The 16,364-nt window shown below is 40.7% G+C and overlaps 1 protein-coding gene across 6 annotated transcripts in view; it reads left to right on the top strand.

The window, feature by feature from the left end:
- Nucleotides 1–2,920: 2,920 nt before the first annotated feature.
- Nucleotides 2,921–16,364, top strand: part of CC2D2A (coiled-coil and C2 domain containing 2A) — a 226,121-nt gene continuing 212,677 nt past the window's right edge. For 5 of the 6 annotated variants that reach the window (XM_039343481.1, XM_039343479.1, XM_039343478.1 and 2 more), the window contains exons 1-2: nucleotides 2,921–3,066; nucleotides 13,187–13,258. In XM_039343481.1, the coding sequence (XP_039199415.1) occupies nucleotides 13,234–13,258 (25 nt within the window). In that variant the 5' untranslated portion in view covers nucleotides 2,921–3,066; nucleotides 13,187–13,233. Of the gene's footprint in view, nucleotides 3,067–3,115; nucleotides 3,369–13,186; nucleotides 13,259–16,364 lie in introns of those variants that run through there. The other variant, XM_039343476.1, reaches the window with a different exon arrangement.

Genomic DNA, 16,364 nt, shown 5'->3' with positions numbered 1-16,364 from the left:
AGTTCAATTAGTGACCATTGGAAAAAAGTAACTTATAGCCGTTTTGCAACATCCCCATGGTCACATGATCAAAATTCAGACATTTGGCAACTGATTCATATTTATGACAGTTGCTGTGTCCCAGTAACATGTGAGCACCTTTTGCGACCTTCTGCCAAGCAAAGTCAATGGAGAAGCCAGATTCAAAAGAACTGCAGTGATTCACTTAACAATGGTGGCAAGAAAGGTTATAAAATGGGGCAAAATTTACTTAACAAATGTTTTACTTAGCAATAGAAATTTGGGGCTTGATTGTGGTCATAAGTCGAGGCCTACCTGTACAAATTAAAATAGGCAAGAAAATTGTAAGAGAACACCTGTTCATCCTAGTTTAAATCACCAGATCCTGATGGATTACATCCCAGAGTTCTGAAGAAGCTGGCAAATGTGATCTCTGAATCATTGACCCATATGTTTTAAAGATCCTAGAGCACCAGGGAACTACCAGAGGACTGGAAAAGATCCGAAGTGGTTCCCAACTTCAAAAAAGGAGGAAAAAAAAAACAGATCCAGAAAACTACAGACCAATCAGTCTGACATCAGTGTCTGAAAGATCATGGAAAAGATAATCAAGCAACAGATGTGTGAACATCTAGAAGCAAGCAATGTTTTAAATAGAAGCCAACGTGAGTTTGTCAAAAACACATCATACCAAATAAATCTTATTTCATTTTCTGACAGTGACTAAATTAGTAGACCATCAAAATGCTGTGGACATAGTATACAAGGCATTTGACAAAGTATATCACAACCTACTTCTTGATAAGCTAGAAAAATGTGGGGATAGACAGCATCACCACTAAATGGATTTGAAACTGACAAATTGAACTCAATGTGTAGTCCTTAATGGAACTGCATCTATATGGAACAATGGTTCTCAACCTTTTTAATGCCGCGACCCCAACCGGTTGTTAAGTCAAGGACTAAACTGATCGTAAGTCGAGGACTAAACCGGTCGTAAGTCGAGGACTACCCAACTGGTCGTAAGTCAAGGACTTTCCCTGCCCGGGAGCGCCGCGCATGCGTGGTGCTGCCCCCTGCGCCAGCCAAGGTATAGCTGGCAAGCGGCAGAGATGGAGCAGGCTGACCACTGGCTGGGCCACCAAACTCTAGCTCATATAAAAAGAATTTATAATGTCTTAATAGAATTGGATTCTGAAACGGAATTAAAGATTGCATGGTAAAATGGGCACAAAATATTCAAGAGCCGATTCTATTGGATACATGGGAGACAATTTGGGTTAGAAATGTAAAATTTACTGAAGCTCAAAATTTGAGAGAAAATTTTTATAAAATGTTTTATAGGTGGCATTTGGATCCCCAAAAGTTGTCTTGTATGTATCCTAACTTGCAGCCCAAATGTTGGAGATGTGGTAGTTTGGATGCAACTTATTTTCATATTTGGTGGACTTGTAGAAATGTAAAAGCTTTTTGGATTAAAATTTGGTGGATCATTCAGAATATTTTTAAAAGAAAGATAAAGTTTACTCATCAACTATTTTTGTTGGGTATTATTGTAGATTTTGATGTTAAGGAAACTAATTTGATGTTGAATTTAATAATAGCAGCAAGGCTGTTGGTAGGGCAATACTGGAAGGAGTCTTTGCCTACTATAGAAGAATGGACGCTTAAAGTGTCAAATTTAGCAGAAATGGCTAAAATTTCTGCTTATTTGAAGGATTATTCACAAGAAAGATATATTTCGGTTTGGAGAAGATGGATAGATTATATTCAGAATAAATATGGCACTAAAAAGTTCCATTTATTTTACGAATAAATTATTGAATATTATTATTGTTATTATTATTAATAGCTTAGTGTAGTGGAATTTTTATTATATTGTATTGTTTATACATTGGGATTTTAATTTGTTTATATGATACAGTTTATTTGTAAATTGTTTACTCTATGTTAAAAGAGAGTTAAAGTGCATTATATTTGTTTATCTACATAGTTGGTTAATGTTAGTTAGATTATGATTATTATATTTGTTACCCTGTATTCAGCTCTGGGAAGTGGGGAAGGGGGTAGGGTGGGTGGGTTTGGGGTGTATTTTGTAATTTTTGTAAAACTTTTCAATTAAAAAAAAAGAGCCAGATGGATCACGACAGACTTGAACACTAGGACCTATATAACAAAATGAAATTCAGTGTAGAGAAAAGTAAGTTTTTACTCTTTGACAAGAAAAACCAAATGTTTTAAGTGAAAAACTTGGCTAGATAGCAGTAACTGCGAGAGGGATCTTGGAGTCCTAGTGGACAATCTTTTAAATATGAGTCAGCCACCCAAAAAGCTAATACAATCCTAGGCTGCATTAACAGAGAGATAGAATCAAGATAACGATAAGTGTTACTATTGCTTTAGTACGCCTTCGTAATTGGGTGGAATATTGCACCCAATTTTCGTCACCAAAATATAAAAAGAATGTTGAGAGTCTGGAAAGAGTACAGAGAAGAGCAACAATGATTAGGGGGCTGGAGACTAAAATATAGAAAGAATGGTTGCAGGAATTGGATACGTCTAATGAAAAGGACTAGGGGTGACATGATAGCAATGTTCTATTTGCAGGTGCTTCCCAGTGCTCCCCCTTCTCAGCTCTTTGCAATACGCTCGGGCTCTTTCCAGATGGGTCTTTCAAGTCTCTAGGGGTCTGATGAAGGCTCGGCCGAACTGGGCGCTCCACATCCGCGGGCGGACAAATGGAGACCTCCTTCGACTTGGGAGTGTCGAGACCACACAGGCCCCAAGGGATGCGGCCTCCGGAGCCCTCCCACCGCGACAATTCGGGGCTACCTCTCCCCCTCCGGCCGAGCCCTTGCTCCAAGCAGCACTGCCTCTCGCCTTTGCGCGCAGCCGCAGCAAGGCGAAATCCATCCGACCCCGCCCAGGCTGGACGCCTCTGCCTCCCAAGCGGTTTCCCGGAGACTGCCGTAGCAGCGAGGGCGCCGAACAGAAGGAAGGGCAGCTGCTGACTCTTCCTGTTAATCCGGTGCGTCTTCTAGGCCAGCCGGCCTTCGCGCTCTGAAGGTGGGTGCTTAGCATGAGACATCTGCCAGGCGCGAACCGATTTGCGGGGCCGAAGGGCACCCCCGCCGGCTGCAGTCCTACCGCCTGCGGGCCCTCCTTTTGCCGCCACCAGTTTAGGAAGCGTTCATGGGCAGGCCGGGTCAGCCCAAAACAAATTCGGATTAATCCGAATTAATATCTGGTCTGGCTAAGATGACGCGTTTTCCAAAGCCGAATAACGAACATCGGGCTGCCTTCAGCCAAAATGCCCACGGTTCTGGGTTCGCCTTGTAAAATGAACAGCAAAGTGAGCAAACAGCAAAGTAAGCAAAGAGTGTGTATGGCGCCCTGACCTGTAAAACCCTGTTGAAAGAAAGATCTTCATCAGGGTCCAGTCCAGGTTGGGAATAAACAAAATGCTTTAGAACAGGGTTTTTCAACTTTTTCACAAATTGTACCACTTTTAGGATGTGACAATATTCGTGTACCAACAGTGCTTAGCAAGGTGTCAAAAACTGAAAAAAAGGGGTGGGATTTTGGATTTTACTGGTTAGATTCATTTGTTGTTATAGAAATGGCTAGTTTATACAGTACTATTATGGAAAAGTAAAAAGTTGAGGTTTTATGTTAATGTTTCATTCTACTGCAATAGAGCAGTGGTTCTCAACCTGTGGGTCGGGACCCTATTTGGGGTCGAATGATCATTTCACGGGGGTCGCCAAACAACGCAGTCCGCCATTTTTCCCCCTTTTCCTTAGCTGTGCTAATCCCTTTTATTCTGTTGGCTTTCTTCATTGGTGATTCCTTTGCTCTCAGGCCATGCGGAGGACCCCCGGCGATGCAGGCTGCCCAGAGCCCTGGGCAGTGGAGGGCAAGTGCCCAGCTCAGCCTAGCCTTCCCCGAGGGGGTGCCGGGCTGCACTTATCTCCTCGAGCTTACTGCTGCCTGGCTCATTCTCCTTGGCCAGGTTGCGCATGGTGTGTGCAGGAGGGCAAAGGGTGTGGGTCAGAGGGAGGCCTACTCCCTCTCCATGTGAGGAGACCCGATTTTGTAACCAAAGCATCCTCAGCGATAGGATGGGAGGCCACCAGAAGAGTCAGGAGGAGGGGAAAAGGGGGTGGCAAAAGGGCAGCAGGGCTGGTCGTGGCCAACTGCTATGGCAAGACTTCCCTCAGACCCTCCCTCTCATTATAACCTTCCTTCCTCCCTCCCCTTTTTTTTTAACTGCCAGAGGCTTCAGGCAGAGGTGGGCAGAGGCTTCATCTTTTGACCCCTCCCCCTGTCATTGCCTCTGTGTGGCTCTTAGCTCACCTCTCCGAGTTCCACAGCTCACTTCTCCCAGACCTGTGTGTGTGTGTGTGTGTGTGTGTGTGTGTGTGTGTGGGCAGGCAGGCAGGCAGGCAGGCAGGAGGGGTCTCACCCCTTGCAACCCAGGCCTCAACAGAGACCTTTTGTGATAGCAGGCTGAAACTAATGAAAGCTGTTTTTTTGGAGTACTTGTTTCTTTTTCTCAACATGCCGCCGATCGCTTTGCGCCCTGCCCCCTCCCATCGCAGCTTCTCTCGTCTCTCCTGTTCTTTTCCTCCCCAATGCCACAGCATGAGGCTGCAAGGAGAGAGACCCCCCCACATGCAGAAATATACACACACAAACACATGCACGGGTCTGGGAGAGTCGAGCTGAGAGCCACACAGAGCCCCTTCAGACAGAGGCAACAACCGAGGTAGGGGTTGAAATGAGAAACCTGCCCAGAGTCCCTTTCCCAGCTCGCTCCTTCCTTCCTTCCTTCCTTCCTTCCTTCCTTCCTTCCTTCCTTCCTTCCTTCCTTCCTTCCTTCCTTCCTTCCTTCTCAGGAAGGGATGATGGGAGGGGGAGAAGTTGCCAGCGCTGGTGGCTGTCGCTATCCCATGGAGACAGGAGCGGTCCCAGTGAAAGGGAAACCTGGCTTCAAGGCCCAGTCAGTGAATGGGCGTGGTGCTGATCTACTGGCGGGGCCCATCAAAGCCGCAATGCGTTCAGCCTTAGATCCATGGGGCAGCCCTGGAGCCAGCAAGGGCCCCTTCACAACGTCTCTGTCCCACCCCCTGGGGGTGCACGGAGAAGGCAGTGAGCGTGCAAGCACTGGCATCCTGGGGTAAAGGGAAGCGCTTCTCTTGCCTTTTTCCTTTCTCAGCGATCAGTAGGGATGGTCAGCAGGGATGCCGGGTGCTCGCTGGCTCCTCTTCAAGCGCCCGGGGTGTGTGTGGCAGCCCCTCGCTGGCCCTTTCCCACCAAAACCTTTTATATCCTCTCCTCTCTCCCTCCTCCTCCTTTTCTCTTCCGAGAGCGCCAATCAGCTGGAGCCTGCTGCTGATCCTGGGGCTTCTGCCGAGCCCCGACAACCCTGCAACTCCAGATGTCTCTGCCTCGGGCTTGTGTGGCACTGCCGCTGCTTAAGCTCATTCCTCTCCCCGCTGATACCACTTCTCTAGGACGGTCCCATACCACCTGCCAGGTGCCAAAGTACCACTGGTGGTATGCGTACCACCAGTTGAAAAGCCCTGCTTTAGAAAGAAGGTTGTAGTTCATTGAATAGCAGAACCAGACAGAAATATGGCTCTGGGAAAGCTGACCACATGTAGCAATAGTTGTCAATTAACTGTTGATAGAAGCTATGTCCCCATGCCATCATCTGTATCTCTTCACCCACTAGCAGCCAGGGAGGGCCAAGGTGGATTTTAGGTGTTCCACCCTAGAATTGGTGTTTTCTCTCTTATCCCACCATCCTGCAGACAATGGAATGTGTATGTGACATGTTAGTGCAACTCATTAAAGTAGCTGTTCTTTCCAGGGTTGCATAGCTGTTGTGGAGAACTTCTACTCCTGAAAACAGACACAGCTGCTTTAAGGAGACAGATGCTGCAGTCTCAACCCTGAATATGCTGAAACACCTATAAATTAAATCAGAGGCATTGCATTATGAATTACAAATCAGAATGACTGAGTTCCTACCAGCGACTAAGTTTAAATGTCTCACCCCACTGGGATTGGACTGTACCACTTGTGCTGGCAGAGGAGGCATGCTGCAGGTCCCGTCAGCCTGATTATTCTGGTTGACAGGGTCCAGGAGGAGGACTTTCTCTGCTGTTGCTCCTAGAACATCTCCCCCCCATGTGAGGTTGCCCCAACCCTCCTATCTTTTCATAAGGGCCTAAAAACGTGGCTCTTGCAATCGGCTTAGGGCCCCAGTGGGGGAGCACAATGGAGGTGGTTAATTGAGTAATAGATCCCACCTCCACCTGCTCCGCCCCTGCCCTCCCCATGTGTCCTTGGTTTTAATGTCTGATTTTAAGTTTGTATGGTTTAACTGTATATGTAACTGTAAGGTAGCCTATGGTAAGATGGGTGGCCAATAAATTTTATAAATAAATAAAACTAAAAAGCCATCTTACAAATTAAGAATAAATTTATTTATTTATTTATTTATGAGACTTATATACCGCTTTAAGTGCAAGCACTCTCTAAGCGGTGTACACCAGTAAGCAATGTATATATATATATATATATTTACATTGCCCCCAACAATCTGGGTCCTCATTTTACCTACCCCGGAAGGATGGAAGGCTGAGTCAATCTTGAGCCGGTGAGATTTGAACCGCTGACCTGCTGAATACAGTCAGCTAAAGTGGCCTGCAGTACTGCATTCTAACTGACCACAGATTGTGTGAATTACAAACGATTTATTCTAGTTGTTGATTTAGCACTATCTTCCTGCCCCTAAAAGCAGACAGGGCCAAGGAAAAAATAAAATATCCTATTGCAATTAAATAATTAAAATAATTTGAAATGAAAATTAATATATTGTAAGATTGAAGGTTTACGCTGCTCACATAAGAGGACAGTTTTGTTGGGGTTTGAGGCTTCAGACTCTGTTTTATAAGATTAATTATTTGAGGTAGATGTTTTTTAGAAGCAAAGAGGAGAGGGCACTTTATACAGATGTGCTTCTTCCTTTTACATCTTACTGTTTGTTGACACAGACAGTGCATAAAATAGGATTCCATATGTAGACTTACAGTTGAGCTGTCTTATTCTGATATGTATTGGAAATGGTACTTCTTCAAGAATACACTTTACTTTAGCTAAAGTTCTGGGTTTTTTTAATTCACAATTTCCCTTGGATAGTTTGATTAAAGATACAGTTCTAATGGCACAAGGAGATACATTGTTTACTCTTCAGATTCTTTGTAGTGCAGAAATTTCTCCTCCTGCTCATGAGAACATGTAAATAGTTGGAATCTAAATCCACCTTTATTCCTTTGTGGGCAGATGGCGACCCATACCTTTGCCTAATTTGGGTTGTTTAATAGTTATGACCCAAGTGAAGACAAGTGCCTCTTACAATATTGTAATGCCTTTAGCCATCTTCACTATGAACCTAGACTATAGCAATATGCTCTCCATGGAGATATCTTTGGAGACCATCCAGAAGCCTCCATTAGTTCAGAATGCAGCACTTGGCTATTAACTCTTGCTTGTTGGCATATGGAACTCATTAGGCTTCCCATGAACTTCTAGATGCAATGAAGCTTACTCATAAAGCCCTACGTGGCTGGGCAAGTCCAAGATTGCTTCCTCTATTGACAATTGGCCTATCCAGCCCAGGAGCTGCTAATGAACCGTGATTTCTGCTCAGTATGCTTTCTTTCTTTGTGTCAGAAGCATCATTAGTAAGATTTTATGCATGGGTATAAGTAGAAACATAAGAACATAAAATTTAAAATATATAAAAGCCTAATTTACATGGTGCTTGCCCAGGAGCGTGTAACATGATTGTATTCACAGATTGAAGTCTATGCTGCAGAAGCTCTTGGTTTTGGTGGTAACACCAATATTCTAGATCAGGGGTGTCAAACTGCTGGCCCGTGGGCCGGTTTCATCATACTGAAGCCGTGCCCACCCCATTGCTGGCAATGCAAAAAGAGTCGCAATACGTTATGACACGTCACGTGACATGGTTAGTTTGACACCTGTGTTCTAGATTCACCTGCTGGAAGAAATCTTTCTTTAGCATCAAAATCCACAAAAATACCCAAAAGAAATAATTGGGGAGTAAACTTAATCTTCCTCTTAAAAACCTTTTGAATGTTCCACCAAATCATAATCCAAAAGGCTTTAATATTTTTACAAGTCCACCAAACATGAAAATAAGTTGCATCCAAGCTACAACATCTCCAACATTTGGGTTGCAGGTTCAGGTACATACAAGATAACTTTTTAGGATCCAGATGCCATCTATAAAACATTTTATAAAAATTTTCCCTCAAATTTTGATCCTGCGTAAATTTAACATTTCTAATCCAAATTAACTGCCATAAATCCAATAAAATCGGTTCCTGAATATTCTGGGCCCATTTAATCATACAATCTTTTACTAGCTCTGTTTCCGAATCCAATTTTATTAACTCATTGTAAATTCTTTTAATATGAGCATATTTCTGATCTTTAATCTGAATTACCAAATTTTCATCTGCTAAGGTGATTCCCACTTTCTTATCTAAGGTCCACTTCTCCACTATTTGCAAATATTGAAACCATGATTGTAAAATATTTTCTTGCCTTAACAAATCTTAAGACTTTAGTTGCCAATTGGTACCCGACCAAATAAGTAATTCTTTATACGAAATATTATCAAAATTCACCCCCTTAGAAACCCCCTGAATTGATTGTCCAGGAATCCCCCAAATAAGTATTTTATAATTTAACTTATAATAATACTTCTTCCAAACTCGAAGTAAAGCATTTCTTAAAATGTGTGACTTAAAAACCAGATCTACTTTCTTATCAAAAATTAAATATGCATGCCAACCATATAATAAATCCCAACCTTCAAGAGCAAGAATATTTTTATTTGTTAAATTAAGCCAATCACTTACTAAAGTTAAAGTGGCCGCATCATAATATAATTTCAAATTAGGTGCTTTAAGTCCACCTCTTTCTCGAGTATCTTGCAAAATCTTAAACTTTACCCTTGATTTCTTCCCACCCCAGATAAATTTATTGATACCTTTCTGCCACTCATCCAAATTAGCATCCTTTTTTAAGATAGGTATCATCTGAAACAAAAAAAGAAACTTTGATAGAACATTCATCTTTACTACTGAGATTCTCCCCAGGAACGATAGTTGTAATTTTTGCCAATCATTTAAATCTTTTTGTACTTTTACCCATAAGTGTTCATAATTATTCTTATACATTTTTCCATTAGATGTTGTGATATATACTCCTAAATACTTAACCTTATTAACTACTTCATAACCTGTTGCTTCAACTATAATATCTTTTCCCTTCATAGACATATTTTTCAATAATATTTTAGTTTTGTTCTTATTCACCTTAAAAGCAGAGACCTGTCCATACTGCGCTAAAATTTCAACCAAGTCTCTGACCGAATCTGTTGGGTGGGATAACGTCACAACCAAATCATCAGCAAAAGCTCTCAGCCTATAATCAATCTTACTTATTTTTATTCCCTTTAATCTAGATGAATCTCAAATTTTAATAAGTAAAATCTCCATTGTTAATACAAATAACAAGGGGGATAAGGGACAACCCTGCCTTGTACCTTTTTCTATTTTAAATACATCTGTTAATCTCCCATTAATTATAATTTGTGCCGATTGTTGCTGATATATGGCCTTGAGAGCACACAAAAATTTGTCTCCAAAGTTCATTTCCTCTACAACTTTCAATAAAAATTTCCAATTTAATTGATCAAAAGCTTTCTCAGCATCTATAAATATTAAAGCAGCAGGGATTTGGTTGTTCTTATTCAAATACTCTAGTAAGTTAACAATTTGTCTTACATTATATTTCATATATCTTTCCATTATAAATCCAGATTGGTCAGTATGAATCAATTGTTTCAAAACCTGCATTAATCTATTTGCCAGTATCCTTGCAAAAATCTTATAATCTGTATTTAAAAGAGATATAGGCCTATAATTTCTAGGTTGGGACAGATCCTGGTCTTCCTTTGGAATCAATGATATAAAAGCCCTTCTCCAAGATGGAGGTAGCTCTGCTCCCAACAAAATATCATTGAAAAGTTCCTTTAATGGTTCTATCATTTCTTCAGATAGCATCTTATAATAAATTGCTGTTAGTCCATCAGTACCTGGAGTCTTGCCAACCTTCAATTGTTTAATTGCAGAAATAATCTCTTCAGAAGTAATTAAACCATTAATCTCATCACGTTGGTCAATCGTAAATCTAGGAAAATGTGCTTCCTGTAAATATTTTTCTATGTCTGAAGTTTGTATAGTTTCACTAGCATATAACTTTAAATAAAAATCTAAAAAAGTCTTTTTAATCAAATTTTGTTGATACACTTCTTTACCTTTATAAATTATTTTATCTATAGTCCTTGATTTCTGTTTCTTACGTAATTGATAAGCCAACCATCTACCAGGTTTATTTGCATTACAAAATGCATTGTGTTTCATATACCTCAAATTAGTTGCCATCTGATCCGCTATTAATGTATTAAATTGCTCCTTAAGCAGAGTTATAGAAACTTTTAAGTTATTATCCATTGGGTTTGATATTAAAATCTTTTCCTTACATTTAATCTCATCTTCCAAGTCTTTACGTTTCTGAGTCTGTTTACGTCTATGAGCATTATTCATAGAAATCAAAATCCCTCTCATATATGCTTTACTAGAATCCCATACCATTGGCATCCAGGTACCCTTATTCATTTTTCAAGCAAAAAATTCCTTTAAATAACCTCTACATCTCTGTATATTCTCTTCATATCTAAATAAATTCTCGTTCAACATCCAAGACCTTCTAGTCCCTTCTTCCAGCGAAATTTCCAACCATACAGGACTATGATCTGAAATTATTCTAGGAAATATCTTGGTATTCTTCACCCTAGAAGAGAAATCATTAGTAACTAAAAAAAAGGCAATTCTAGAATAAGATTGGTGCCTATCTGAAAAAAAAGTAAAATCTTTTTCCTGAATGTTCCATTCTCTCTCTAAGTTCCAAATCATCCTTTAAATCAAAAAAAGCTTTAGGAAGTCTTGCATGATTAGACACTTCAAAAGAACCCTTCTTATCTTTACTTGAATCTAAAACACCATTTCAATCTCCCATCATAATAACTGACTTGTAGTCCAAAGAAGTTAATTTCTGGTGAATCATCTTGTAGAAATATTTTTGTTGTTGATTGGGATAATCCAACAAGAAGAGTTCTCTTATCATTTATTAATAAATCAATAATGACATATCTACCTTGTGAATCAAAATCAATTAATTTCGGTGAAAGCTCTTTTCTCACATAAATGACTACACCTCCTTTTTTCTGCAAAGCAGGAGCTATGAAATGTACCCCCAGCTGGGGGTTAAACAAATATTTTTGATCTTTAGAAATAATATGAGTCTCTTGTAAACAAATAATATCATTTCTGTGTTGTTTCAAATAATGAAAGACTTTCTTTCTTTTCTCTGGTGAATTGAGACCATTAATATTCCAGGTTAGAAGCTTTGCCATTCTTGGCAGGTTGAAGCCTTTGGAACAAAACCTCTAAATTTGTAGTCAATGACCTCTTTGGCCTTGCTCCTCCCACTGGCTCCGAAGTAGACTGTGATGAAACTCCATCATCTACATTTGTTGTTGTTGTTGTTGTTGTTGTTGTTGTTCTCTTTCTCTACGTTTATGAGCAGCACGTGTAATTCTCTGTTCCCTTGGGTCTTCCGTTATTTGCAAACTCTGTTGCATAGATTCAACCAATAATTCTTCTCCCAAAAATGGTATTGAACCTACAGCCAACTGTGCTTCTGCCTTACTCTCATCCTTTTTTGATCTTGGAGATGGTGGTAGATCTCCTTTTAAAACAGTAACATAGAAATCTCTTGCTTTTGAAATTGTATTAAGACGATATCGTGTGCCAACATAGATCACCACTATCCCCACAGGTATATCCCATCTAAATTGAATTTGTCGTTTCTTAAGTTCTTCAGCCAAAAAAAGCAAAGTCTTTTCTTTTTCTAAGAATTTTTGAAGGTATTTCCTTTAAAACTATCATATCCTGAGCTGCAATCTGAAATCTTTGCTTATAGAAAACCTGTATAATTTCATTACGAAGTGATCTTCTAGCAAAATAAACAATTACATCTCTAGGTAATTTTCTCTGTTTTGCAACCCACGAATTGACTCTGAAGATCTTTTCTATATCTCTCAACATTCCTTCAGGATCACATTCCAAAATAGAAGCCAGTTCTGCTGCAATTTCTTCTTTCAAATTCTCCTGAACATTTTCCTTCAAGCCTCTTATTCTCAAAGCATACTCCATTTCTCTATATTGTGACATTATAATTTCATTCTGTGCAACATCCACATTATCTTCTATTTTTTCAACTCTGTCTTGTAATATTTCAACATTACCAACCACCTCATCCACACGGTCGTCAATCTTTTCTACAAGACTGGCAAGCCCCTGGAGTGCAAACACAATATCTTCCCTCAACTCATTATTTTTTTGAGCCAGGAGCTCTGCTGTTTTTTGTACAGTGTTATCCAAAGCATCTTGTAAATCCTTAAGTGTAATTGCCTGAGGTGGCAATTTATCTTTTTATGATTTTATGGGTTTTTTTCTGGATTTTAGTATGACTGGATGTTTTAATTTTGATTTCAAATGAAGTTGAAAATCAAATATTATCACTTATAACCCAGCAAGAGAATGACTGATGATGACCAGTATAAGTGGGATCTGGTGTGTCCTCAATCTTTGCTCATAAAAGTCAAGAAGGTGGCTGCAGCAGTGCAGTTGTTGTGTGTGATGTCATATATACAACAGATCAAAAACTGAGAAGGATCTTTAATTGTAGTGTCACAGTCACCATCTTAACTTTTTTGACCATGCCTTACGGAAAATCATATATGGGATAAATAAAGCAAGCAAAGACCTCAAGTGATACGTATCAGGAAAAATAATGCATGGAAAAAACAGGTATGTCCTTTGTATTATTGATGTGGCTGGGAAAGTGTTTGGAATGTTTGCAGGAACAAGCTGCATTTCACACACATTCTTAAGAGATGTTAAATTTTGCTTAAAAAAAATCTTAATGGTCTCCTTCTTGTCATTTTGTCTTCCAGGGTCGAAAAAGCAGAAAAAGCCTCTGGGATACTGATCCTTCTTCAGAATGAGCAGTACTTTGTCACCCTGCAGTAAGTGCATCTGTCAGCTGGGCTGGGACATAGGTTGGCATCCAGGAATTGTATCAGGACTGCCTTCATTCAAATCCTAAGAAAGAAATCCCCCGAGTCCTTTGATTTAAAGAAGAGGTACTTTTACTAAGAAAGAACTGATAGCAGCGAAAGCAGGAAAGATTTGAAGCAAAACTGCATGCAAGTTACATAGTAAATCATCCCAAATTCCTTCACCCAAGGGTCCGGCACAAAGAGTCCAATCAATGTCCAGCAAGATGTTATGGGAAACAGCTCCTCTGCAGGTGTTTCTTGCCTTCCGAGTCTCAGAACGGTTGGCCTTGGAGAAATGTAAACTAACTCATTCAGCAGTGCCATAGCTCAAGAGTAAAAACCTTCCTTCCAATTCCCAGAGACACTCACACACCAGCACTCTTCCCACCCCAAATACCTAACACCCCCCCCCATTTCCATGGCAGCTGATAGCAAGCAAGCCTCAAAAAAACCACTGGAGATCTGGCTGACATTTGGCCCTCCTTCGACAGGGGTTTAGCCCTACAAAAGAAAAATAATGCAAAATTCCAAAATAGAATGGGAAACACAGTATAACATCAGTTAAAGATTAGGGAACATAATTCCTGCTTGGGTTGTCCGGGTATTTTCTATGAAACACTCAGAGCCTAGGGGCTCAAACATTTCAAGTATCCACTCATTTAGACTGCAAAAGAGGGAAATGCTCTTGTGTATTGTATTGTATTTTCCCTTTATGTTTCCTGGCATCTAATATTTCTTTGATTTCAAAATGTTGTTTCCTTCTATGAAAATAGGTATTGTGGGGATTGACTGAGCAGGGCAAAGAGGACACACAATTTCAGACTTAGGCAAACTGCAAAGAAACACAGGGTGGATTCATTTTAAGATTTTTTGGCAGATCCAAGTGCACTGTAACTGGGGTTGGCTGTTTTTACCATGGTGAATGGGCCCACATATTTTGGCCCCAATTTCTTTGATTTTTGGGTAGTCTATAAGTACTTAGTGGACAAATACACTCTCACCCACTTTAAATTCTTTTGATTTAGTCCGCTTTTTATCAGCTTGTTTCTTGTGGGCTTGATGTGCATCTTCTAATGCTTTGAGGGTCACTGGCCAAGTATTTTGATATTGCTCAATCTACTCCACCAAGGAGCTTCTCCTGGGGCAGTTCTGGCATTGGGACAAAATCCTGGCCAGAAGCTACCTTGAAAGGCTAAATCCTTCAATACTGTGAACTGAATTATTATAAGCTACCTCTTCAAAAGGCAGTTGGCTGGCCCAATTACCTTGTTGATAATTAATGTAGCACCTAAGGTACTGGTCCAGAACTGAGTTAGCTCTTTCACATACCCTGCTAATTTGCAGATGATGGGAATGGCCCTTGGGCAGAGCCCAATAAGTTAAGGAATTCCTGCCAAAACTCCTATCCCCCAGAAATGTGTAGTCAGGAACATCATGTAATCTATACACATGTTGGATAAAAAGTTTAGTGAGCACTAGCAGAGGGTATTCAAGGACAAGGGACAAAATGTATTTGTTTTGAGAAAAGGTCAGTAACAACCCAAATAACAGTATTTCCCCCACTCTCGGGTAACTCCACTATAAAGTCCATTGATATCCCCTTCCATGGAGCCCATGGTCTAGCCACACTCTGCAAGAGTCCAGTGGGTTTCCCCGGAGGCCATTTTGTAGCTTCACAGATAGGACAACTAGCCACATAGCTCTCAAAGTCTTTCTTCTATGATGGCCACCAAAATTGCTGCTTGATCAAGTGCAATATTTTTACAAATCTGAAGTGGCTGGCAGATTTTGAATCAAGGGCCTTCTGCAGGACAGTTCCCCTCAAACTGGAAGGCACATACAGTTTAGCTCCAACCCATGGTAGACCATCACGAAAGATGCAGTCATTTATTTGGGACAGAAACTATTCATTATTTTTCAGTGCCCCCTTCAATTCCTTACACAGTTCATTTGGAAGTTCAGGCTCTGATTTGCCCTGAGCCCTGGTAGTCACTGGAGCAGCTAGCTGCTTAAAAGGGATGTCTGGCCAGACAACTTCAGGTCTATCACTGTTATATTGAAGTAATCTAGATAAAGCATCAGCCATGAAATTTCTCCCCCTGGGATATATCGCAGTACAAAATTAAAATGATTGAAATACTATGCCCAGCGAACTTGCTTAGGTGACAATTTTCTTGGGGTTTTCAAGGCTGTTATGATCAGTCCACACCTCAAATGGTTGTTTAGCCCCCTCAGGGAAATGTCTCCAAGTTAGTAATGCCCATTGTACCGCAAATCCTTCCTTCTCCCAGACTGCCAGTGTCAGTTAGTTTCTTGGAGGTGTAGTTGCAGGGTTTCAGTACACCCTGGGTATTCTGCAACAACACAGCACCTACAGCCACATTACTAGCATCTGCTTGGATTTCAAACAGTGCCTCAGGGTTGGGGTGTTTGAGCACGGGTTCAGCTGCAAACAAGCTGCAAACAACTGCTTGAGCTTTTCAAATTCCCTTTGGCATTTCATTGACCATTTAAGGAGCTGGCTGGGTTTAGGCTTACTATCACCTTTATTTTTTAAAAGGTTGGTAATGGGCAACGCAATCTTGGCAAAGGAAGAGATGAATTGGCAAAACCCAGAAAATTCTGCAATTGCTTCCTAGTGCAGGGGGGTGCCCACTCTAACACCGCCCGCACCTTTTCAGTATCCATCTCTATTCCTTCATGGGAAATGCGATAACCCAAATAGTCAATTTTAGGATAGGATAGGATAGGATAGGATAGGATAGGATAGGATAGGATAGGATAGGATCTGGAAGGGACCTTGGAGGTCTTCTAGTCCAGCGCCCTCCTCAAGCAGGAAAACCTATACCATCTCAGACAAGTGACTGTCTAGTCTCTTCTTAAAAACCTCCAATGATGGAGCACCCATGATTTCTGAAGGCAAGCTGTTCCACTGGTTAATTGTCCTCACTGTTAGGAAATTTCTCCTTAATTCCAGGTTGCTTTTCTCTTTGGTCATTTTCCAACCATTGTTTCTTGTGTTGCCCTCTGGTGCTTAGTTTGAAACCTCGTCTTTGGGGCAGCCCCTCAAATA

The sequence above is a fragment of the Crotalus tigris genome, unplaced genomic scaffold, assembly GCF_016545835.1.
Source record: "Crotalus tigris isolate CLP2741 ecotype Arizona unplaced genomic scaffold, ASM1654583v1 scf7180000017855.1216408, whole genome shotgun sequence".
Taxonomy (NCBI): domain Eukaryota; kingdom Metazoa; phylum Chordata; class Lepidosauria; order Squamata; family Viperidae; genus Crotalus; species Crotalus tigris.
The sequence above is the reverse complement of the archived record's forward strand: the minus strand, read 5'-3'. Positions and strand labels throughout refer to the sequence as shown.